Raw genomic sequence first — 24,825 nt, forward strand, 5'->3', positions numbered from 1 at the left:
GACCACGGGAGGGGGAAACTCCCCCCTCACCAGGAGCTTCCTGTTATTTTGGATGTGATGTCAAGCAGCAGGTTAATATAATTGGGGTGGAAAAAAGTTATGGGTATGTTTGCACGGTTCCCAGCTTGTTCCTAGAGCATTCAAGTACGATTCTCTTGTTCTTCCTCTCCCTAGATCCCTTGTTCTCAACTGGGGGACAAGGGAGGGATTTTGTGCCCCAGGAGATATTTGGCAATGTCTAGAGGCATTTTTGGTTGTCACACCTGAGGGGTGGTGGTGTGCTACTGGCATCTAGTGGGTAGAGGCCAGGGATGCTCCTAAACATCCTGCAAAGCACGGAACAGAGCTCCTGCTCCAAGGAGGAATTACCCAGATCAAAATGTCAGTGATGCTAAAGTTGAGAAACCCTGGTCTAGATTTTGAGGATTTTTTAGATGGAGGACTTAGAAAGAGAGTGGCCATGAGAGCAGTCAGTGGCTTTTTTTTTTTTTTTTTTTTTGAGACTGAGTCTTGCTCTGTTGCCCAGGCTGGAGGCTGGAGTGCAGTGGCGTGATCTCGGCTCACTGCAACCTCCGCCTCCCGGGTTCAAGCGATTCTCGTGCCTCAGCCTCCCGAGTAGCTTGGATTACAGGCACCGGCCACCATGCCCGGCTAATTTTTGTATTTTTAGTAGAGACAGGGTTTCACCATGTTGGCAAAGCTGGTCTCGAACTCCTGACCTCAGGTGATCGGCCCACCTCAGCCTCCCAAAGTGCTGGGATTACAGGCGTGAGCCACCGTGCCCGGCCAGTGGTAGTCTTTTAATGTGGTCTCCGCTCTCTAACTTCCTTTTTAGCTACAGAGGAGAGCATAAGAGAAAACATAATCATCGCTTCTATTTACTGAGTGCCTAGTATATACTAAGTGCTGGAATTATTATATTTAATCTTTGCAAAAAGCACTACTGAATACACAAACCTCGAGAGCAGGTCTGCGTCTGTTTCTCTCTTACTATGCAAACTAAGTCTAGTACAGTGCCTGGCACACGGCACGCCCTCAAGGCCGTGGATATGATCATATCCATTTTATACATAAGGAAAATGAGGCTGGAAGAGTTCACACAGGTCTCAGTGTAAGTAGCAGAGTCAGGATTTGAACCAAACTCTGTTCCGCACCAGGGAGAATTTTCTGGCGTCTAAAAGCACTAGTGAGGGACTGAGGGAGGAGAAAGTTTTAAAAAGTAAGATTAAAGAAAAAAGTAACTACTTGTCTGTGTGGAAGCTGAGGTGGAAGAAGGGCTTCATGGAAACCCTCTCTGATGAAATCATCCCTCGTTTTTGAACAGCAATTTTGGCTTTTCCAGTTTCTGTGTGCGCTGTTGGTGCAGGTGTGTTACTCTTCTTATTTTGCAGATGAGCAAACTGAGGCACATAAGTTACATGAGAAAGTAGGAGATAGAGGACTGGAACATGATACTTCGAATAAAGAATGTCTCAGCCCCTGGGCAACCGCAGGGAGTCGCTGAGAAACAAGTTTCCCCGGGAGTAGACTCCCAGCTCGCTCAAATCCTTCCCATTCCACATCGTGTCTGGAGGGAGGAAAAAAAAATTCTTCCCTCCCAGAAGCAAAGTCCCGCAACTTCTTAGTCTTCCCTAGAGACAGGAAAGGAAACCCAGCGGGACTACACCTTCCGACGACCTTTGCGAATCTTGCGGAACGCAGGCGCCCTGAAACGGCGTGCGCACTACGATTCCCGGCAGCCGCGGGCGGGTGCGGGACTACATTTCCCAGGGGGCAAAGGCAGGGGCGGGAGGGGGCGGGCCCCGGCGCTGCTCCCGCCCCTCCCCCGTGCTCGCGGGGAGAGGTAAACAAACCACGCGCGGGCTGCCCGCGGCACGGCAGGCGCGGCTGGCGCGGCTGGGGCGGCAGGGGCGGCGGAGAGCGCGCCGAGCCGCGGCCGGGCTGGCCCGCCAGCCCGTCGCACATGTTCCGGAACGGCGCCCGGCCGTAGCCGCCTGCGGCGCCTCCTGTCGGCCCGAGAAGGGAGTGCGGAGAGGCGCCGGTCGCCACCCGCGGTGCCCATGGAGCGGGTGAGGATGATCAACGTGCAGCGTCTGCTGGAGGCTGCCGAGTTTTTGGAGCGCCGGGAGCGAGGTAATGGCTGGGCGCCGCTGCGTGAGCCCGAGCGCTACTAATCTTTTTCGGGAATGCGGTGCGGCCGGTAAGGGAGGGCACGCGTGTGAGGTGCGCGCATGAGGTGAGGGGTGCGCGCATGTGAGGGGAGGGGTGTGCGCGCGTGAGGGTAGAGGAGCGCGCGTGTGTGGGGAGGGGCGTGTGTGGGAGGGGCGTGTGAGGGAGGGGTGCGCACGTGTGAGGGGAGCGCGCGTGTGAGGGGAGGGGCGTGTGAGGGAGGGGTGCGCGCGTGTGAGGGGAGGGGCGTGTGAGGGAGGGGACGCGCGTGTGAGGAGGGGCGTGTGGGTAGGGGAGCGCGCGTGTAAGGGGGGCGTGTGAGGAGCGCGCGCGTGAGGGGAGGGGCGTGTGAAGGAGGGGAGCGCGCTTGTGATTGGAGGGGCATGTGGGGAAGGGAGCGCGCGTGAGGGGAGGGGCGTATGAGGGAAGGGGAGCGCGCGTGAGGGGAGGGGCGTGCACATGTGAGGGGAGGAGTGTGTGAGGGGAGGGGAGGGGCATGTGAGGGGAGGGGAGCTCGCGTGTGAGGGAGGGGTGCGCGCGTGTGAGGGAGGGGTGCGCGCGTGTGAGGGGAGGGGCGTACGCGTGTGGGGAGGGGCGTGTGAGGGGAGGGCCATGCGTGTGTGCGGGGAGGGTCGCGCGTGTGTGAGGGGTGCGCGCGTGGGAGGGATGGTGCGCGGGGGGGAGGGGCGTGTGCGGGAAGGGCGTGCGCGTGTGGGAGGGGCGTGCGCGTGTGGGAGGGGCGTGTGCGGGGAGGGGCGCGCGTGCTTGGGGAGGTGTGTGTGCTGAGATCGTGAGTGGAGGCGTGTGTGAGAGGTCGCGCAGGTGCTGGGGGAGGTGCGAGGGTGCGCACGGAGGGTGGGGTGCGGCGAGCGGGAAGGAGACGGGTGGAGGGAAGTTGGAGAGAGGGCGGTCTGGGGCTGGAGAGAGGGTGACCGTGGAGAAGCCGGGAGGGCCCCGGAGCGGGAGAGGGTGCTGGGAGATAAGAGGAAGGAGGAACAGGGATGCTGGGGGCGGTCAGGGGAAGGGACGAGGCCGGGAGAACACTGAGCGGGGGAAAACCGGTGGAGAGGGGCCTTTGAATACCTGCGGGGTGATGAGATGGGGTCCCTTTAGCGGTGGCAGCCCAAGGGGCTGTAGAGATGGCGCAGAAAGAGCAGGAACTCGGAGACTGTGGTGTCGAGAGAGAAAATGTCTTTCTAAGACTTGTTCGAAGTACACAAAAATATTGGGCTTAAAGAGACTCTTTAGAACAGAGAGAGTTGAAAGTAAAGGGGAATTTTTGAGGCAAGCGAAGTCAATGAGGTGAATGGTAACTGGTCACAAAATTTTTGTTCTAAAGCATCTGAAATCTCAAAAAAGTTCTTGGGAGAGAAGGATTTTGGAAAGGGGGGATAAACTCTTTGGTTTAGAGGAGGTATCAAAACACCTTCCAGCTGATGGGGTGTCACAGGATTGATGTCCAGGCGAGGGACATTAATTTTCTAACCAAAAAGAGTGGAAACATTTTACCTCTTTTCCTGCTTTCAAAAACCTGTTACTGCAAAGACCTCGGATTTGTGGGTCAATGGATTTGGGTACTATATTCTTCTTACCGTATCTTTTTTTCTTGCTTTCTTCAGAGTGTGAACATGGCTACGCCTCTTCATTCCCGTCCATGCCGAGCCCCCGACTGCAGCATTCAAAGCCCCCACGGAGGTTGAGCCGGGCACAGAAACACAGCAGCGGGAGCAGCAACACCAGCACTGCCAACAGGTAGCAAGCTGGGAACGCTTAGAAGAGGGAACTGGAGGGAAGGAGCACATTTCTCCTGTAATCCCAAGTCTGAAGGAGCAGCACTTGATGGGTTCCTTTACCACTACCCTGGGGATTTGGCCCTTTTAAAATAATGAAGTCTAGAAATCATAACCTGGTTTTGCATGGAAGGAAAGGAATATAATCTGGAAAGACAACCAAAGAAGTTCTTGCTGGGATTATTAAGATGGCTATGCCAAGTTGAGAGACTTGGCAGCATGTGTCCATGCATGCAGCCACCTGCTAAAAGTAATTGTGGGCTGGCTTTCAATATTCTGGCCAAGTTTTGGACAGTCCAAGAAGATTAAAAAAAAAATCAGAAATAGGTCTGGCAGGGTATAAAGCAGAATCAAGGGTTTGTTAAAGGAATAAAAATATTTAGGTAGAATTGGTAGTGAGCGGATGTGGTTATTTGTTGAGGAGAAAAGGGAAGACCATGCTGTGAAAGTTTTGCCTCTTTAAATGATGAGATCGGATTGGTTGGTGGGCTCTTAAAGCAAAAAGGAAAAAAAAATCTGTTTATCTTTCAAGCAGAATAGATCTTTAAAAATATACTTGTCTAGATGTACTTGGAAAGGCTGGGCCTAGTGGCTCACGCCTGTAATTCCAGCACTTTGGGAGGCTGAGGTGGGAGGATTGCTTGAGCTTAGGAGTTCAAGACCAACCTGGATGACATAGTGAAACTTTGTGTCAAAAAGAGAAAAAAATAGATGTACTAAGATGTAGCTGACTTCCATTTTTGAAAACTTTTGAGTAGTATGTGGCTATCTCTTCGGTGTTTTTATTCTAGGGAGCCAGTGAATTCCTAGGATTCATCTCATAGGAAGTTTTCAAAAGGCCTTTCTTAACAGAAGATTAACAGATGGCTGCCTTTTCCATTGATAAGGGGAATTAAATGAGACCTTTATTTCTGTTTCCCAGAGCTTTGTCTAGAGAATATAATAAACATTCATTTTGAGGAGGACAGAGCAATCCCTGGGTAACCAAATTTCCCTGAAGGCTTTGGGGAGCTTCAGTCAGGTGGTTGGTTAGTCATTTGGGACAGCAGATTGGGTCAGAATGGGGCTCTTGATTCAGAAAGCCTGAGGCTTCTACAGATAATAATTGGAACTCATGAGGTTGGATCATCCCACTCTGTATTTCAGACATCACCGAGGAAAAACTAGGATTCACTTTTCTCCTTTGACTTCTCTGTAGAGCTGCACGTTTCCTTTTTTAGCTTCTTTTCATTAAGACTACTATATAGTTTTAAAACTTAATTTCTTAAGTTATAAAAATAATTAACCATAAGCTTGATGTACTATCTGTGTTGTGTGTGGGTCTAGAGATTTTGTTGTAGTATGGTGTATTTGAGATGAAAATATGTAGTATGATATACAGCATTTTTAAAAATGTACATTTGCTTGCCCTTACGGTTTCAATGTTTAAGCTATCAAGAATTAAGACCTATTCAGGAATTTATGTGTCTTTCAATCCACATAGATTAAAAAACTTTTTTTTTCAACTTGGAGACATAGGAAGAGTACACATAGGAAACCAGACCTGGGTTCTGTCATGCTGCAAGTATTTAAGCCTTTCCTATTTTCTAGAAATTAGGTATATAATTTCAGTACATTTCCCATCCCTTACTGTATTCATCTGTAAAATAAGATGCATTAGAGTCTCACCAAGGTCCCTCGTTCTCCTGAACTTCTGTGACTCTGATTTATTGACAGTTTTAGAGATTGGTTACTATATTAGTAATTTAGTATGTCTCCCATCATTGCAGATGTGACATTTTTAGGAACTCAAGGATTATAGAGGCATAAATAAGATGCACATTCCTAAGTTTTATCAATTATGTTACCAGTCATTAATAAGAAACTCTTAGTCATCTGTTGACTTACGCTTTGCTCAGCTTGGGGTTTGGGCTAAGTGATGTTTCTTTCATGCTAGTGTCTCTGTTAGGATTCTAATATTATGTGTGGGACCACAGTGCTAATTAGTGTGTTTTAGCATAGCATGTCGGAAAATTTGTAAAACTGCAAGCATGCCATATTGTTCTGATAGTGCCCAAAGGAGAATATGTGTACATTAGACCACCTAAAACAGGAGAAGATACTTTTTTTATGGGAATATAAGTAGCAAGAAAGGGAGAGAGAGAGAAAAATATATTTTAGAATATATGATCTCAAGATCCACCAATGTGTGGGTTTTGGGCTGGGGCTTATGAGAGAGAACTAGTATGTTAAAATGAAAAACTAGAAATTATTTCTCCTTTGCCACTTATTTAAAATGCCTGCTTCATGGAAGTAAGAGCTGAGGTAGAAATTCCAATACTGGGGTATTTGGACAATAGTGTTGGTCCATTTGAAAGAGGACACTGTAGGCTTCTTCTTAATTTTAAGTTTACTATTGGATTTTAATGAGATTTTATTATGTTGGTTACATAAAGCAGAAAGTTAGAAGACTTACAGAAATTTCCATGTGTTTATCATCTGAAACAAGGAAAGGAATGGACTTCATAAGTATATATGTCTTATTTTTTGCTGATCAAAAAGCTACTAGTGTGGAAGTAGCTGTTATTTTATTACTATACATCTTGAACACTGATGTATGTTATAAAATGACATTTGTTTCTCTGACATCGTAGCATCTTTAAGATATAATGGTGATTGACTATTTTACCCCTGATATTCTCAGGTATTATATGATATGCCTGATAAAATGTTGCTTTAGGCAGGGTGCAGTGGCTCACGCCTGTAATTCCAGCACTTTGGGAGGCTGAGGTAGGTGGATTGCCTGAGGTCAGGAGTTCGAGACCAGCCTGGCCAACATGATGAAACCCTGTCTCTACTAAAAATACAGAAATTAGCCAGGTGTGGTAGTGTGTGCCTGTAATCTCTGCTACTTGGGAGGCTGAGACAGGATAATTGCTGGAACTTGGGAGGCGGAGGTTGCAGTGAGCTGAGATTGCATCACTGCATTCCAGCCTGGGCAACAGAGCGATAATCCATCCCCCCTCTCAAAAAAGTAACTTTATAAATTTATGCTGAAAGTTAACTCCTAATATTATAAATTCCTATTCCCCTTTCCCCCATTCCTTAAAATCTTATTTTCAAAGAAGTAAAAAGGAGAGAAAATAAATGATATAATGTGATATTACAAATATGTTCCTTGCAAATACCAGTAATTTTATCATTTGGGATCCTTCTGATAGTTGGAAGTGGCACCTATAATATATAATTATTTTTAAAATAAATGCTTGATTTTACTGTGGTCTTGGTCACAGCCTTCTGGCACACTTCCAAAAATCAACATTGCTAAGATGTTACTGCTGTTAGAGAATGTGGCTGCAATAGCTATCTGGCTTTTTGGGGAGCATCAGATAAGTTCAAATTCCAGCTTCTTTACTATTTGGTACCACAGGTGAAAAATCTCAAGGTCTGTCATCCTTAAAACTCTACTAAATAAGCCATGACTGCAGTGTAACACTGATTTCTTCCTAAATATCTCTTCAGTCGGCCTTCTTTCCTGTTACCCTCATTACTATCCTCCTAATCTCGGCTACCATCATCTCTTACTTGGACGACTGCGGTAACTTCCTACCTGGTGTCCCTGCAACTACAGTTTTTTTTTTTTTTTGGTCTGGTTCTGTTGCCCAGGCTGGAGTGCAGTGGCGCGATCTCAGCTCGCTGCAAGCTCTGCCTTCTGGGTTCACGCCATTCTCCTGCCTCAGCCTCCCGAGTAGCTAGGACTACAGGTGCCTGCCACCATGCCCGGCTAATTTTTTGTATTTTTAGTAGAGACAGGGTTTCACTGTGTTAGCCAGGATGGTCTCAATCTCCTGACCTCATGAACCGCCCGGCTCGGCCTCCCAAAGTGCTGGGATTACAGGTGTGACCCACCGCACCTGGCCAGTTCTTATGAATTACATTGGCCAGCCTTCTTTTGATTCCTTCAGTACGCGTTTTCTTCTACCTCAAGATCTTTGCATACTTTCTGTTCCCTGCGGGGAATCATTTTCCCTCCCCCTTTGTTATCTCTGTTGAATAACACTCTTCCTTCAGCTCAATCATAAGTTCCTCAGGAATGTTTCCTCATCTGCCGTAGTAGATCAGGTCTTCACATACTTCATGGCACCCCTATTTTTCCTTCATAGTGTTCATCACATTTGTAGAAATACAGTTATCCAGTTGTTTCTTAAATTCATGTCCTATTCACTGGATTAAAAACCCTGCGAGGCGGGCAGGGATTGAGTCTCTTCTGCTTAAACATTTATCCCTATTACTTATCACAGTGCCCCGTAAATAGTATGTGTTTCTTAAAGAATGGAAGGTTTTCAAACTCCAAGCAGACTGTCTTAAATTGAGTTTCTTTTTTGTGCTGAGTACCATATTAGACTGGAAGGAAAAGTGATAAAACCCCTGCTTTGGCAAACTCTGATTACTTTGTGTTCCAAGGGATGTTAATGATACATTTGGAAAAACAGCATGTAGTATTTAAAGAATAAAAATCTCTAACCTGTCAATTCTTTTAAGCAAGCAGGCTACAGAATGCTACACTTAATTTTGAAGAACATTCAGTGTCATCCTGTGTCATGAAAATAAAATAATACCAAACTTGCATATTGAAAGAACCAGAAGTCTTTCAGATATTGGCAATAAATATTCATATGAGCCTGTGACACACACATAGTAATTGCATTGTTTTAAGGTAATCTGGGAAGTAGTAAATAGCCAATTTATGCTTTAATTTCAAGCTGATATATTTCTTCTCTTTAGTGTCCTATGGATACTAAAGAATCTCATAAAAGCAGTATCTCAGTTCCACTTTCTAAGATTGAGGACACTAAAAAACAACTTTTCTGTTGTTTATAAGGCTTTAGTTTAATTTTTCTTAAACTGTAGAATAAAGAAATGCTTTAGTCTTATTTTAGATAGAATTATTGTATTGTTTTTTTTTAGCTTTGCATCCTTTTCGGCTATCTTCATGGATTTTTAGTTTTTCTGGGGAGAGGGATGGTGGTGAATTATTTTCCTAGGATAGTTTCAAAGGATTTTTTCCAGTAGTAATTTGAGATGCTTTATCTTCTCTTTATTCTACGTGAACCTATTTGTTCACAGAAGAATTGAATGAACCCTTATTTTTATTTTTGTGTAATTTTTTTCTACTATTCTGTGTTTTTCAAATTTTTTTATATTAAAAAATAGTTTCTGGGTCTTTGTTCCGTAGAAAACTCCCAAAGTTTCAGGACAAAAATGTAGATTAGTAGCAGTTAAACTCTTAATGATGTTGTTATTATTCTTAAGTATTTTCTGCATTTTGAGTGATTAACACATCCAGTGAAATGTGTAGAAGTCTGTCTTCTACCAAAATTGACTTAAATGAAAAATTCCCAAGAATTACTTATATGCCTTTACTAAAAAAACTCAGGCTTTCCTTTAAATGCTTCTTTGAAGTGTAAGTTTGCTATTGCTGGGTTTCTTAAGGTTATATTCCTCTATGGAAGTACTGAAGGAGACTTGTATGATCATGCCTTGTAAGTCAGTAGGACAGCTGTTTCTGTTCCTAGTCGATGAAAGGCATTTTTGTCAAAATATTGAATATATGATGTAGAAGATCACAAAATGTAGAAAGGGAATTCTTTAGTACAATTCTCTGATTTATGAAGACAAAATATTATCACTCATTTTATGATTAAAGCACATGTGGCTTAGAGATGGTGATTGCTTAAGCCTTACAGCTGTAGATGATGGTTGACTTTATTGTCAAGCTGGATTTTAAGCAATATATGCATCATTGTTATAATCAGGCAGTACTGTTGACTGGAAGAAAGCTTTCTCTTCTAGATTTCTCCTTGCAAATGAAAGAACATTGCCTGCTTTTGAATATAGCATGATTCTTTGTCATTTCTTCAGTAAGGACAGTTTTCTAGATACTAATCTAATCAAAGAGGCTTGATGGTATGCTTTGACAGAGTGTATTTCCAGGTCCCATTTTTAGTGTGATTTTATAGTGCTGATGAAATATAAACATGCATTTTTTGTTAGATTGTTTTTTTGTTTTGGTTTCCTACATTTTAAAACACAGTTAGTGGTACCATAATTAACAGCATTACCCATAATATCAAACCTATTTTTTTGAAGTTGCTCCTAACTTTTATATTATTATTAATATACTCAGCTCCTCCCCATAGATGCAGGTGTTATACATCTATGGTACCACTCATTTTCCCCCCAACAGTTATTTACTGAATGTTTATTTCATGCCTGACTCTTAAAATGATTACCTTTGGAAGTCAGATGAGTTAGGAAATTGCTGATATTTTCTGTACTTTTAAAGGTTTTTTAGAATATTGCTCTGTAATAGAATTTGTTAACAAATGAAGTAGTCTAGATAATTAGTTGTTTACCTTAATGTGTTTTTTAACTTCGAGAATATGTTTAAGAGCAATTATTTTAACCTTCAAAATTCTCTGTAGTTTCTAGTGTTGCTGCCTTACCTAAGAAATATTATTTTACAAACAATATTTAACTTTAGAATGTATAAAATGCTTCTTAATTTCTGCCGCTACCAGGTGAACTAGTTATTTTAAATTCTTAACATTTTATAAAAGTAATATATGTATATAGTTTAAAAAGTCAATTAATACTAAATAGCTTATAAAGGAAAATAACATCCCCATGCCCCACCTCTCTCCATCCAATTTCTGCTTCTTAGAGACTACCACTTCCGATAATTTCACAGCTTCTTCTGTTGTTTGCTTTCATATTTCTAAATGAGAAGCTTTTCTTGCTATAGAAGATGAGAATTTGACTGTCATACTCTTTGACTAACAGCAGATTAATATGCCAGAAATGAAGATTTTTAAAAAGTACATGAGAGCAAATATTCTCCAAAGGAATGATGTTTCCAAATGAGATACTTTGTAGTACTGTTTATTATTAATCACCTACAGAAAAACATTGATATTTTACTCTCATCTCTGAGTACTTTATGGTAAATTATTGCCTCAGTTTCATGATGAGGTTTATTAGTTAAAAAAAATAAGCTTGGCCGGGCACGGTGGCTTACACCTGTAATCTCAGCACTTTGGGAGGCTGAGGCCAGCAGATCATGAGGTCAGGAGATCGAGACCATCCTGGCTAACATGGGGAAACCCTGTCTCTACTAAAAATACAAAAAAATTAGCCAGGCATGGTGGCGGGTGCCTGTAGTCCCAGCTACTCGGGAGGCTGAGGCAGGAGAATGGTGTGAACCCAAGAGGCAGAGCTTGCAGTGAGCCGAGATTGCACCACTGCACTCCAGCCTGGGTGATAGAGCAAGACTCTGTCTCAAAAAAAAAAAATAAATAAATAAATAAATAAGCTCTATTGGTCGGGTGTGGTGGCTTATGCCTGTGTTCCCAACACTCTGGGAGGACGAGGCAGGCGGATCATGAAGTCAGGAGTTCGAGACCAGCCTGACCAAAATGGTGAAGCCCGTCTCTACTAAAACACAAAAATTAGCCAGGCATGGTGGCACGCGCCAGTAATCCCAGCTACTTGGGAGGCTGAAGCAGGAGAATCACTTGAACACGGATAGTGGAGTCTACAGTGAGTTGAGATCATGCTACTGCACTCCAGCGTGGGCAACAGAGTGAGACTCCATCTCAAAAAAAATTTTTTTCTCTATTTTCTTCTAGCAGTTTATAATATTAGGGTTTACATTTAGATTTAAAATTCATTTAGAGTTAATTTTTGTAGAGGGTGTGAAGTAAAGGTTGAAGTTCTTTTTTTTTTTTTTTTTTTTTTTTTTTTTTTTTTTTTTTGCAAATGGACATCCAGTTGTTCCAGTATCATTTGTTGAAAAGACTATACTTTATTCATTAAATGGCCTTGGCACCTTTGTGAAAATCAGTTGACCACAGACTTGTGAGCCTTATTTCTGGATTTTCTGTTCTGATCCTTTGATCTAAATATTCATCCTTATTCTAATGCCACACTGTCCTAATTATTATAGTTTTTCAAAAAGTTACGAAATCAGGTAATGAATGTATTCCGACTTGGTTCTTCTTTTTCAAAAGTTCCTTTGGCTATTCTAGGTCTTTTGCATTTTTATTTTAATTTATTTTTTTGAGACAGGGTTTCACTCTTTCACCCAGGCTGGAGTGCAGTGGCATGATCATGGCCCACTGCAGCCTTAACCTTCTCGGGCTCAGGTGATTCTCCCATCGCAGCCTCCTGAGTGCGGAGCTGGGACTACAGGTGTGCACTCCCACACTCCGCTAATTTTTATATTTTTTGTAGAGATAGGCTTTCACCATGTTGCCCAGGCTGGTCTTGAACTCCTGGGCTCATGCAGTCCTCCCACCTCTACCTTCCAAAGTGTTGGGATTACAGGCGTGAGCCACTGTGCGTGGCCTGCATTTTTACATAAATTTTAGAATCAGTTTGTCAGTTTCTACAACAGAGCCTGCTGGAATTTTTATTGGGATTGCACTGGATCTATAAATTAATTTGGGGAAACCCAACATGTCTTAACTATTGAATCTTCTAATTCATTAACATGAATTAACAGACATGGTATGTCTATTACTTAGATATTTTCAAATTTCAGCAGTATTTTTTAGGTTTTCAGAGTATGGGTCATACACATACTTTATTAAATTTTTCCTTAAGTATTCTTTGATGCTATTTTAAATAGCAATTAAATTTGGCATTTTGGTTTTGTGAACTGACTTCGCTAAACTTAATTGTTCTAATAGTCTGTATATTCCTTAGGATTTTCTAAATAGACAGTAATGTTGTTTGCAAGTAAAGACATTTTTATTTCTTCCATTTCCTTCTGTGTATTTCCTTTTCTTGTTTTATTTCACTGGCTAGAACCTCTAGTACAGTGCTGGATAGAAGTGATGAGAGTGGACATTCTTGCCCTGTTCCTGATCTTATGAAAAAATGCATTCTTTGACCATTGAGTGTGACTATAGTTTTTCTTAGATGCCTTTTAGGTTGAGTAAATTCCTTTCTTCCCTTATTTGCTAAGAGTTTTTATCATGAATGGATGGTAAATTTTATTTAAATGCTTTTTCTACATCTATTTAGGTGATACTGTCATTTTCTTTTTTATTCTGTTAATATGGAGGATTACATTGATGGATTTTTGAGTCTTAAACCTGCATTCCTGAAATAAATCCTACTTATTCATGTTGTATTTTGTACTGTTGCAGTACTGATACTAACAACACAGAGCTAAAACAAACTTCACAGGTTTAAGGATTTAGTCCCCAACATGTCTGCCCTCGCTACAGATGCCAGCCATAAGTTCAGGAGTCCTCAGGCCACTCTCACATCTGACCAACTGGCTGCAAATTCAGAGGTTCCTACAGCCCCTTCAGGTTTGATAATTTGCTGGAACTACTTATAACTCAGGAAAGTGCTACACTTTGTCTGTGTTTAGAGACAGAGTCTCAACTGTCACCCGGAGTAGAGTGCAGTGGTGAGATCAAAGCCCACTGCAACCTCAAACTCTGGGCTCAAGGCAGTCCTTCTGCCTCAGCCTTTCAAGTAGCTAGGAGTACAGGCATGCGCTACAATGTCCAGCTGCTATGCTTATAATTGCAAGTTTTATTATAAATGATACAGATCAGGACCAGCCAAATGCCCAGACACAGAGAGAGAGGTCTGGGAGGAACCTGGACACAGAGCCTCCGTGCTTTTTCCATGGAATCAGGATGCATTACTCTCCTGGCACATTTATGTGTTTACCAACCATGAAACTCACCCAAGTTTCAGGTTCCAGAGTTTTTATTGGGATATTATTACATAAGCATGATTGATTGAATCATTGGTTATATGGTTGTGAATTCCCAGTACTTCTCTCCCCTGTGTTGGGCCAGAATCAGTGACTCAAAGCCCCAACCCTCTAATCACATGGTTGGTCTTTCTGATGTGACCATCCCCTATCCTGAGTTATCTCTCCTTGGCATAAACTCAGGTGTAGTCCGAAGACCCACCATGAATAATGAAGACACTCCTAATTACTCAGAAAATTTCAAGGTTTTAGAAGCTCTGTCCCAGGAACTAGGGTACTTTCTGTATATTATTGGGTTCAATTTGGCAAAATTTTGTTAGAATTTTTGTGTCTGTGTTCATGAGAGATGTTAGTCTTTGTTTTGTTTGTTTTCTATGTAATTTGTCAGGTTTTGGTATCAGGCTAATACTGGTCTCATAAAATGATTTGGAAAATGTTCCCTCTCTCTTTATTTTTTCAAAGATTTTATGTAGGATTGGTTTTATTTATTCCTTAAATGCCTGGTAAAATTTGCCAATGAAGAACTTTCAGGCCTGGAGTTTTCTTTGTGGGAAGGTTTTTTTTAAAATTATTATTTTAATCTCTTTAATAGATGAAAGGCAATTCAGAGTTTCTGTTTCTTCTTGAGTCAGTTTTGATCATTTGTATCTTTCAAGAAATTTGTTCATATCATCTAAGTTATCAAATTTAGATGATGTGGACAATTATTGGCATAAAGTTGTTAATAATATTCTCTTATCCTTTTAATGTATGATGTATGTAGAATCTGTAATGATGTACACTCAATACTGTTTTTGTATTGTAATTTTTGTATTTTATTCTTCATCAGCCATAGAGGTAGTTTATCAATGTGTTGATTTTTTAAAGTCAGCTTTCAATTTTACTGATATTCACATTTCTCATTTTCCATGTCTTTCATTCCTGTCCTTGGTTTTTATATTTCTCTACTTCAGTTTCTCAACGTTAGCAGTCTTGACATTTGGGGTCAGATAATTCTGTTTTGTGCATCATAGGATGTTTAGCAGCATTCCTAGCATCTCCTCACAAAATGCCAGTAGCCTCCTCCTGGTTGTGATAACCAGAAGATCTCCAGACATTGTCAGATGTGTTGGTGGGCAAAATTGCTTACAGTTGAGAACCGTTGCTCAACTTCTTTCAGTTTAGTTTGTTCCTTTTTCTACTTTCTTAAGGTGGAATCTTGGATCATTGATTTTGGACACTACCCTCCCAACAGAAGGATTTAAAGCTAAACAGTTGTGTTTAAGCACTGCTTTAGCTACATTCAACAACTTTTGATATGTTGTGTCATTAAGTTCAGAATATTTTCTAATTTCTCTGCAATTTGTTCTTTGAGCTGTGATTTATGTTCCAAATATTGGGATTTTTCTAATTAGCTTACTGTTGCTGATTTCTAATTAAATTTCATTGTGATTGGAGAACTTACTCTGTATGATTTCAGTACTTTTAGATTTGTTAAAAATCATCCTTTACAAAGCACATTTGTTTGAGATGTAGTATGCCAAAAGATTTGTCAAGGACTTACATTAGGGTGTTTGCTATATTTGAAGTAAGAATTGATTTTTAAAGAATTCAGTTTGTATACTATTAAAAAATTTTTTCCTGTTTACCAAAGTAAAATGTACATACGAAAAAGCATACAAATCCTGTGTACAGCTCAATGAATTTTTACAAAAGCAAAGAAATATTACAAATCTTAGAAGCCCCCTCCTGACTTTTCCAGTCACTGTCACCCCTTCCCCAAGGTAACTGCAATTCCAACTTTTTTTTTTAATTCCAACTTTTTATGCCATAATTTAGTTTTGCCAGTTTTGAACTTTATGTGAATGGAGTTATGTAGTGTGTACTTTTTGTGTGTGTTTGGCTTTTTTCATTCAACATTATGTTGAAATTGTGTAGATTAATCCATGTTATTGCACAATAGTTGTAGTTTATTCTCATTGCTGTGTAATATTACATTGTATGAATATTTCACAATTTATCCATTCTACTATTGATGAATGCTTCCAGTTTGGGGCCAGTATGAATAGTTCTATACAAGCATTCTTTTGTATGTCCTTTGGTGAACATGTAAACATATATTGGCTTGGTATATGCCTGTAAGTGGAAATACTTAGTCATAAAGTATACATATATCCAGCTTTGATATGTAAGTTTTAAGGAAAAAGGTTATTGATTATAGTTATTGTTGTGCATCCTGTTTAGATACTTGATGTTCGTGGGCTTAGTTATTGTGGTGGTAATTGTTTTGTCATTGTTAAGAAAGAAGCAATACATTTCTTATGAGGCATTTTTTCTAAAAGTTTATAGTATTCAAATTTTACTGTTTTTAATGGTTTTTAAAAATGAGATGTACTTTTCGATGGAAACAAATGCACAAAACTACCGTCTTAAAAGAAGAATAATAATAAATAGAAGTTTTACTGTTCCACTAATCCCAGTATATTTTCAATCTCAACCCCTTTGGTATATCCTTGAAAGATACCTGCTCTACTATAGCTAAAATTTTCTGGTTTTTTTGCCCTCTACATATATGTGTAAGAATTGTAAGCTTTAGGATACCAGTTAGTTAGAATTTAGCTTTGTAGAATATGCTCTTTTCATTGTGTGGAGGGCAACATCTGTGAGGCACTTTAGGATTAGAAAGTAAGTTAAATGATGAAAATGTTAACAAAGTAGGGATTGGCTCATTATTTCTGCAAAATTAGAGGTCTTTTCTTTTGCTAGAAGAGAGTATTGAAATTCTGGAGTGGGGATTTTTATTTTCTTTCCACAGTGGTACTACTCTTGAGCCAAACTGTACCATTTCGTGTAGTTTCATTTCTATGGTTCATTTCTTTGACTGCCACCAAACTACACCCTAAATAATCACAAGTTTATGTATTGGAGCTATGTTGTAGTCAATGAAAAGTCACATATCTGGTTAAGGTAGTCACATTTCATAGATAATGACTCCCATTCAAATAGGGAATACATTAGGATGCCTCTCTTAAAGGGATGCTGTTTGCGAAAAAGATTACCTGTGATTCAATGATAAAATGATAGAAATGTCTTTTTCTCTGTCATTGGAAGTTGTTAAGCATTCAGGGTAAGGGTGTTTGAAAGGAAGACACAATTCATTAGTGTTTGCTCTCAGAGGTGCATTTTATTGGGAGAAGAAAAGTGGGCTAACTAGATGGGTTATTCAGAACATCTCAGCCTTACACAGGGAATTTATCATAATTGAATATTTCAATGGAACATTATTGGAAGGGCTTGGTTGGACACATAGCTCAGAGAAGCAAAGGGGTTGTTTCTGAATGTGCTAGTGTGTGATACATTTAATTACTTGTTTATTGCCTGTACTGTTTGGATTACTTTCTCTGTGTGCGTATAATTAGGCATCTCTCTCTGTAATATACTCCTAAACCTTGTACTGTCCTCACAGCTGACTAAATGATAAAGTAGCTTCAGTCACCTATCTTTTCTTTCAGTTTCTCTTTCCATCATTATGGTTGTTGTTTGCTTATTTCCAGGCTAATTCAAAGTAGTATTGAGAACCTATCAATTTGTTGTCCCATGTAGTATAGTTAATAACGTTTTGGGTAACATAATTTTAGTCTTTTAAAAAAGTAATAAAAATACTAACAGTAGCTAGCATCTATTAACTACTTATTAGGAGCTAGATGTTTTTACATCTGTTTCTCTAATTCTCACAGTAACCTGGCCAAGGCATGTGTAATACTCCAGTTTTACAGATGAGGAAACTGTAAACCAGCGAGGTTAAATAATTTGTCCCAAAGTTACACAGCCTGTGTGAGTGACAGAGTTAATATTTAGATTCAGGACTTTCTTTCTCTAACACCATGGGTCTTTATGATCTTTTTGTGTTGTTTGCTGGTTTTGCTTTGGACTTCACAACTCGACTTGTTTGCTTATCTTATCCCTTCCACTTGGAATGGCATCTCCTTAACAGTTTCAGACTCTACTAGTAGCAAATGTACCTATCATTTAAGCCTTAGACCAAATGCCACCCTTCTAAAGCTTTTCTTACAGTGCCATTTGGAAGTAAACTGTCTCTTTTGAGCTCCCACAATACTTTGTACCTTTCTTTGTATATTTATTTTGCCTTCAGTTATAATTATTGCTAAACATATCTTAATTTACCCAATGGAGACTGTCTTTGATTTCCTGTAGTGTAAGACAGCCTTGAACACTGAAGGTACTCAGTATTTGTTGACTTGACATTACAGGTAAAAACCCATCAAAATAGGAGTAAACACTATTGATGCTTTTGTAAAAAAAATTGGAAGAACATGGCAACATGGTAATGATTTGTATATTTATGATCATTTTTGCTTCTCGTTATTTGAAAATCTTGCTAAATTTTGCTGGTGGTATAATTAAATGTGGCATGCATTTCCTGGTTTGGTGAAAAGGTTCATAATCTTAGCTATCATTTTCTTTAAAAAAAGATAATAAAGAAATGTCTGTTTGGCAGGCAGGAAGAACCTGCTGTTTTAATTTTGTTCACAGCAGTGGGTCAGATTATGATCTTTTGGAGCTAGCTTTGATAATAGACTCAATATAATATTGGAATTCAACAATTGGTTATTGTTGAGTATATTATCTCTTGCACTGATGGCTGTCAGTGGGATTGCCAGACTGTTTAGAATAAGTTTATGGCTGTTTAGAATAAGTTTATGGCAAATAGTCTACGCTTCTCTAAATACAATGTTTCCATTTATTACTTACTGTAGTATTTTATATGTGCATTGTCTTTTTGTTTTGTTTTTAGTTTTCTTCTCAGAGAGAGGCAATTAAACCAAAACTTGCTCACCAGTGGGGGTGGGGAATCTTACTATTGATTATTTATTCAAATTTTGAATTATATTTTTTCTTCTAAACGTCTTTAAATAGGCCTTTTCCCTCTTCTAACTTGACTGATTAACATTTAATTCAAACAAAGATTAACAAAATTTTAAATAAACACTTTTATGGTGATAAAGGCACACTGTGGTTATAATTTATTGAATTTTGAGCTCCGAGTCTCTGTTACACTAGGATTTCTGACTGTGCTTTTATAGTTTCTTCTATCTGAATTCTTGAAACATCATAAGACTCTATTTACTTCCCTCAAAGGAGAAGTCCTTTTGTTAAGATAATATTTTTAAATGAATATCAGTCTTTTTCATTTCATGTCTCTTGGACTTGATGAAATTACTCATGAAGCAAAAGGTGGATAGGAGATAGTAACTCAAAGAAGTCTTTTGGCCCTTAAGCTAAGACAGTGGGTAAAATTTACACAAATTATGAGACCAGCAAAAGCACTCTTAATTTTAAGGTTTGAGAATCTGATTATTAAATATCCATTGAAATAATCAGATTAAAGCCATAAATATTCTTTACGCATTTGACATTAACCAGAATCTACAAAATGATTAAAGTTTTAGTTCTAGTGACAGGAATTTAAATTCTCCTTCATAAAATTCCTGTTGTTGTTAATGTTAAGTTATTGCAAAAGTAACACATGTTAATTCTAGGGAACTAGTATAACAATTCTAATAGTAGCTAACTTTAGAGTTCATTATATTTTGCTATTTAGCATAAACCTGTTAGTCCTTATAACAATCATATGAGGCAAATACTGTTATTTTTCCTATTTCATAGATGAGGAAACCGAGCACAGAGAAATGAAGGGACTTTACTGAGGCCATACAGTATTTGGACTCAGGCAGTTTGGCCTTAGAGTCTGTGCCCTTAACCTCTGTTCAGTATTGCTTCTCACTGAGTGGTTAAGATTTGGGGATTGTTAAGATAGACCTGGATTGAAATCATGGCTGCCACTTTATACTCTTGGGAGAGGAGTATATTTCTTGACTTCTCTGAGCTTCAGTATTCTTGTTTATAAAACAAAGGTTGTTTTAGGGATAAAATAAGATATATTAACTGCTTATCCCACTGTTCCCCAGATGCTGTGCTTGTTCAATAGAAGGTATCATTTAAAACAAATAATGAGAAACAAAATGAAAAAAGTCACCAAAACTAAACAATAACCATTGCTAACATTTCGAATTATCCAGTCTTGTAAAACATGTTTCTTGATTTTATTAATATATTTTTTCTTTATATTAATTTTCTTTCATGTATAACTTTTTCTTGTTTTTGTTTCACAAAATAAGGTGGGAAGACTTGGATTTGCCTGTATCACTAAGCAGTAACGCAAGCCTTTTTCAGCTTCTGTGCTAGCCAAAACTTTTTTTTCTCTGTTTAGAAGTGGGTAGATGGAGATAGAGGAGGACATGGAAGTACACCCACTTTTTTTTTTCCTTTTTAAATAAAAACAGGATTATGTTTAAAATTTCTTATATAACATCTGCAGATCAACAAAATCTAGGATGCTAGAAGTAGGGAGAACATGTGCTAGTATTACTTTTATTAAAATAACAATGAAACTCCAGTTTCAGACTGTTTAGAGTTGTTAACTGAAAATACTATATTTGAATAAACAATCCTAATGAATGTAGACTATTTCCTCTCGATGAGTGAGCTTGTAGAAGTCTGACCATGTGTTGCATTGTTAAATAAATTCACTAGGTGTAGCATAGCAATAACTAATCTGTCTTTCTATAGCTTTAGCAACAAAGCATGGCTAATGCTTTTTTTTTTTTTTTTTTCTTTTAGATCTACACACAATGAGCTGGAAAAGAATCGGTGAGTCAGTGATGAGGTACAGCTTTCACTTATGTTTAAAAGCAAACTCACCATTTTACCTGTGAAAATAATGTAATAGTGCATATGTAGTTGTAATTTTATTTTTCAGATGTATAGCCTATTGTGAACCTGATATATATGTATTTTCTCCAAAAAATGATTTAATAGTAAGCTTATAGCAGCTAGAAGACGTAAATACATTTTTAAAGCTTACTCGAATTTGAGTTTTAGGTATAGCCTTTATTTCTGTCTCTGAAAATGAGTTAATTGTTACAAGCTCATGGTTTAAATGTAGTTTTGCTAAAGGTAGGATTTCTAAAGAGTAGGTAATAAGCATTACAAATTGGAGGGCATTGAATTTTTCTTCCTTTGTAATTTGTTCATTCATTCATTCATTTATTCATGCATTCAACAACTATTTATCAAACATGAGCTGTATGTCAGTGCCAGGCAGGCAGAATGCTTTATATAGGAAATACAAGAATATATATGATAGTTTTTGTCCTTAAGGAATTCAGAACTTTGTAAGGGAAAGACAGGTAATTAAAGTACTATATAATGTGGTAAGTATGGTAATGGAGAAGCAGAAGGTACTAGAGGGTACTGAAAGATATTTTGGAAGGTCACCTGATGCCTTTTTGAAGGGAGTCTTGGAAAGTTCTGCAGAGGATGGTGAGTGAGCAGTGTATACTGAGGAAACTGCAAAAGGTTCAGTGTGACTATAAAAGATTGTAACATGAGTAAAGCATGCCAGGTGTTGAAGAGTCTTGTCTACCATGCCCAAGAGTTTAGACTTCCTGAGACCCATAGGGAGCAGTTAAATAATTTTAAAGTGGATTATCATATGATCAGCCTGTGTCTTGGAAATATCATTTTGGCTACAGCTTGAAGAATTGGTTGGTTGGGAGAAGGGATACCAGAGGCATAAAGATGCTTTTGAAGGCTATTGCAGTAATCTAGGTAAGAGATGATGGTGGCCACTGAGATAGAAGTAGACAAAGTAAAGAGTATGGAATGGAGTCAATAGAAATTGGTGATTAGTTAGCTATGGATAGTTGAGTCTTAGATGATATTACTGTTAATCAAGAAAAGAAATAGAAGAAGAGGACAAATTTGGAAGAGAACATAAGAATTGTAAGAGTAAAATACTTTCTTTTTGGTGTAGAGATTAGATTAATAGCAGCCAGGCATGGTGGCTCATGCTTGTAATCCCAAAACTTTGGAAAGCCCAGGTGGGAGGAGCGCTTGAAGCAAAGAGTTCGAGACCAGCCTGGGCAGCAAAGTGAGATGCCCTCCATCTCTACCAAAAAAATAAAAATAAATTAGCTGGTGTGGTGGCATGCAGTCCCAGCTACTCAGGAGGCTAAGGCAAGAGGATCACTTGAGCCCAGGAGTTGAAGGTTTCAGTGAGCCATGATCATGCCACTGCACTCCAACCTGTGTGACAGAGAGTGAGACCCTGTCTTAAAAAAAAAATGAGAGAGATTAGATTAATAACAAACTGAAATCATATGTACCAGCTGTTTTTGACAAATAAGATCTCATGACCTTCAACTTTTTGTCCTCCCTTTAACAAAAAATAGATTGGCTAGCCCAACTGCCTCATTGCAAGTAAGTTTAAATGTCAAATCCCCTTGAAAAGGCTTAGCATAGTTTTTCAGGCAGACTCAGTGGCTTTTACTACTTTGCACGGTGCTGTGTTCTTGTCTCTTATTGTAAGGCTGAATAGGTAGCATTGTAATTATTTCTGCCAAATGACTATGCCCCAAATGCAAAGATACTGTTTTTGTTCAATTTTGTATCCTCAGTGCCTAGCATTTGAGGCATGTATAGGAGACAATGGCTCTAGTATTGAGTGAAGGGTAAAACTGGAACTCAAAGTTGAGTGGTCTAGTCAAAGACATTTTGGTAGTTAGTGGTAGAAACTCCTTCGTTTTAAAGAATCTCTTTTCTGCCTTTTATTTCTGATTTATTAAAGATCTGGATGGATAAAGGAAGGACATATCTGGCTATTTTAAACATAACAAAAAAGACTAAGAAATGAAACTTCTGAGGATCCTAAAAATAAAACCTTAAATTGAAGTTTACTCTAAATTAGATCATAGAGTATGTTTTGGGCCCATGGATTAAATATTGATAAACATGTGGCTTTTATAGTTATTTCATTTGAATGTGGTCCTTGGGAGACCTTCATTGGAAACCTGGCGAAAACCATTAACACTGGACTAGGGACTCTTTTTAGTAACTATTTGGAATGGAGCTTTAAAAATCTTTGATTCAGTGATGATGAGCATTTTTTCATGTGTCTTTTGGCTGCATAAACGTCTTCTTTCGAGAAGTGTCTGTCCATATCCTTTGCCCACTTTTTGATGGGGTTGTTTGTTTTTTTCTTGTAAATTTGTTTGAGTTCATTGTAGATTCTGGATATTAGCCCTTTGTCAGATGAGTAGATTGCAAAAATTTTCTTCCATTCTGTAGGTTGCCTGTTCACTCTGATGGTAGTTTCTTTTGCTCTGCAGAAGCCCTTTAGTTTAATTAGATCCCATTTGTCAATTTTGGCTTTTGTTGCCATTGCTTTTGGTGTTTTAGACATGAAGTCCTTGCCCATGCCTATGTCCTGAATGGTATTACCGAGGTTTTCTTCTAGGGTTTTTATGGTTTTAGGTCTAACATTTAAGTCTTTAATCCATCTTGAATTAATTTTTGTATAAGGTGTAAGGAAGGGATCCAGTTTCAGCTTTCTACATATGGCTAGCCATCAGAGAAATGCAAATCAAAACCACAATGAGATGCCATCTCACACCAGTTAGAATGGCGATCATTACAAAGTCAGGAAACAACAGATGCTGGAGAGGATGTGGAGAAATAGGAACACTTTTACACTGTTGGTGGGACTGTAAATTAGTTCATCCATTGTGGAAGTCAGTGTGGTGATTCCTCAGGGATCTAGAACTAGAAATACCATTTGACCCAGCAATCCCATTACTGGGTATATACCAAAAGGATTATAAATCATGCTGCTATAAAGACACATGCACACGTATGTTTATCGTGGCACTATTCACAATAGCAAAGACTTGGAACCAAGCCAAATGTCCAACAGTGATAGACTGGATTAAGAAAATGTGGCACATATACACCATGGAATACTATGCAGTCATAAAAAATGATGAGTTCATGTCCTTTGTAGGGACATGGATGAAGCTGGAAACCATCATTCTCAGCAAACTATCGCAAGGACAAAAAAACAAACACCGTGTGTTCTCACTCATAGGTGGGAATTGAACAATGACAACACATGGACACAGGAAGGGGAACATCACACACCGGGGCCTGTTGTGGGGTGGTGGAAGGGGGGAGGGATAGCATTAGGAGATATACCTAATGCTAAATGATGAGTTAATGGGTGCAGCACACCAACATGGCACATGTATACATATGTAACTAATCTGCACGTTGTGCACATGTACCCTAAAACTTAAAAGTATAAAAAAAAAAAATCTTTGATTCAGTTTTGTTTAATGCATTTTGCAGATTATTTCTGACTCATTGATAACCTTTTTAAAAACCCTCACAGAAGATGTGTGCATCACTCATAGTATTACTTTGGTATGCCATTATAAGTTGTTTAATCTAGCATCTAGCTGTGGCATAGGTATAACACATGTGGTTTTATTACCTGGGCTGTGTGTAATCTCCAATAAAAGTCATTTGTTCCTATTTTATTTACTTAGATATAAGACTTTCAGACTGGTTTCTTACCCTACCTTACTTCACTTAAGGCATGATTTCCTCATCATCTTCTAATAGCTTTGGAAGTGCTAATAGATATTCTTTATTAGCCCAAAGGACTAATAAACATTGTTTATTTCTCAAATTATTTCTTCCACTCTCTCTTTACTCTTTTTCCTCCTTTACTCTGTCTATTCCCTGAGGCTTCATTGAAAGATGATATAGAATTAACTTTTCCAAGATATATTTGTTTTTAAAAGGGATTTTTATCAACAAAAATAAAACTCGAATTTAGAATAATAATCTGTACCCTACTTCTGGGAAGTTACCAGTGGTGGTCTGGCAAAAAAACAAAAATACTGGTAGACTTGGGATAGGGGAGGTGGTTTAGCAAGAAGGTGGCACAGGAATATTTTTAAAATTTAACCCTATATTATTTTTACATTTTAAGGCCCCCATCCAGTTCTGTTTAACAGTCCTTTTTACCAAGGCATCATTTTTATTTGACGTGTTAAACAAAGAAAAGTTATTCTAGCTTTGGCATCCTTTAAAATAAATAGAATTTTGGCTTTACCTTTGATCTGCCTTTGAGTGTGATGTTATATGAAGATAGTAACTCACTATGAAAAGATTAGTTTTGTCTTTGTT

The 24,825-nt window shown here is 39.0% G+C and overlaps 1 protein-coding gene across 8 annotated transcripts in view; it reads left to right on the forward strand.

Annotated features, from left to right (window-relative positions):
- The window catches only part of MXI1 (MAX interactor 1, dimerization protein), an 80,464-nt gene that overhangs the window by 18,314 nt on the left and 37,325 nt on the right, over positions 1–24,825 (forward strand). For 2 of the 8 annotated variants that reach the window (XM_034931448.3, XM_055093370.1), the window contains exons 2-3: positions 3,789–3,921; positions 20,416–20,445. In XM_034931448.3, the coding sequence (XP_034787339.1) occupies positions 3,789–3,921; positions 20,416–20,445 (163 nt within the window). Of the gene's footprint in view, positions 1–1,821; positions 2,201–2,905; positions 3,012–3,788; positions 3,922–20,415; positions 20,446–24,825 lie in introns of those variants that run through there. The other 6 variants (XM_034931449.4, XM_034931450.2, XM_055093371.2 and 3 more) reach the window with 6 other exon arrangements.

This window comes from Pan paniscus, chromosome 8, assembly GCF_029289425.2.
Source record: "Pan paniscus chromosome 8, NHGRI_mPanPan1-v2.0_pri, whole genome shotgun sequence".
In the NCBI taxonomy this organism is placed as follows: domain Eukaryota; kingdom Metazoa; phylum Chordata; class Mammalia; order Primates; family Hominidae; genus Pan; species Pan paniscus.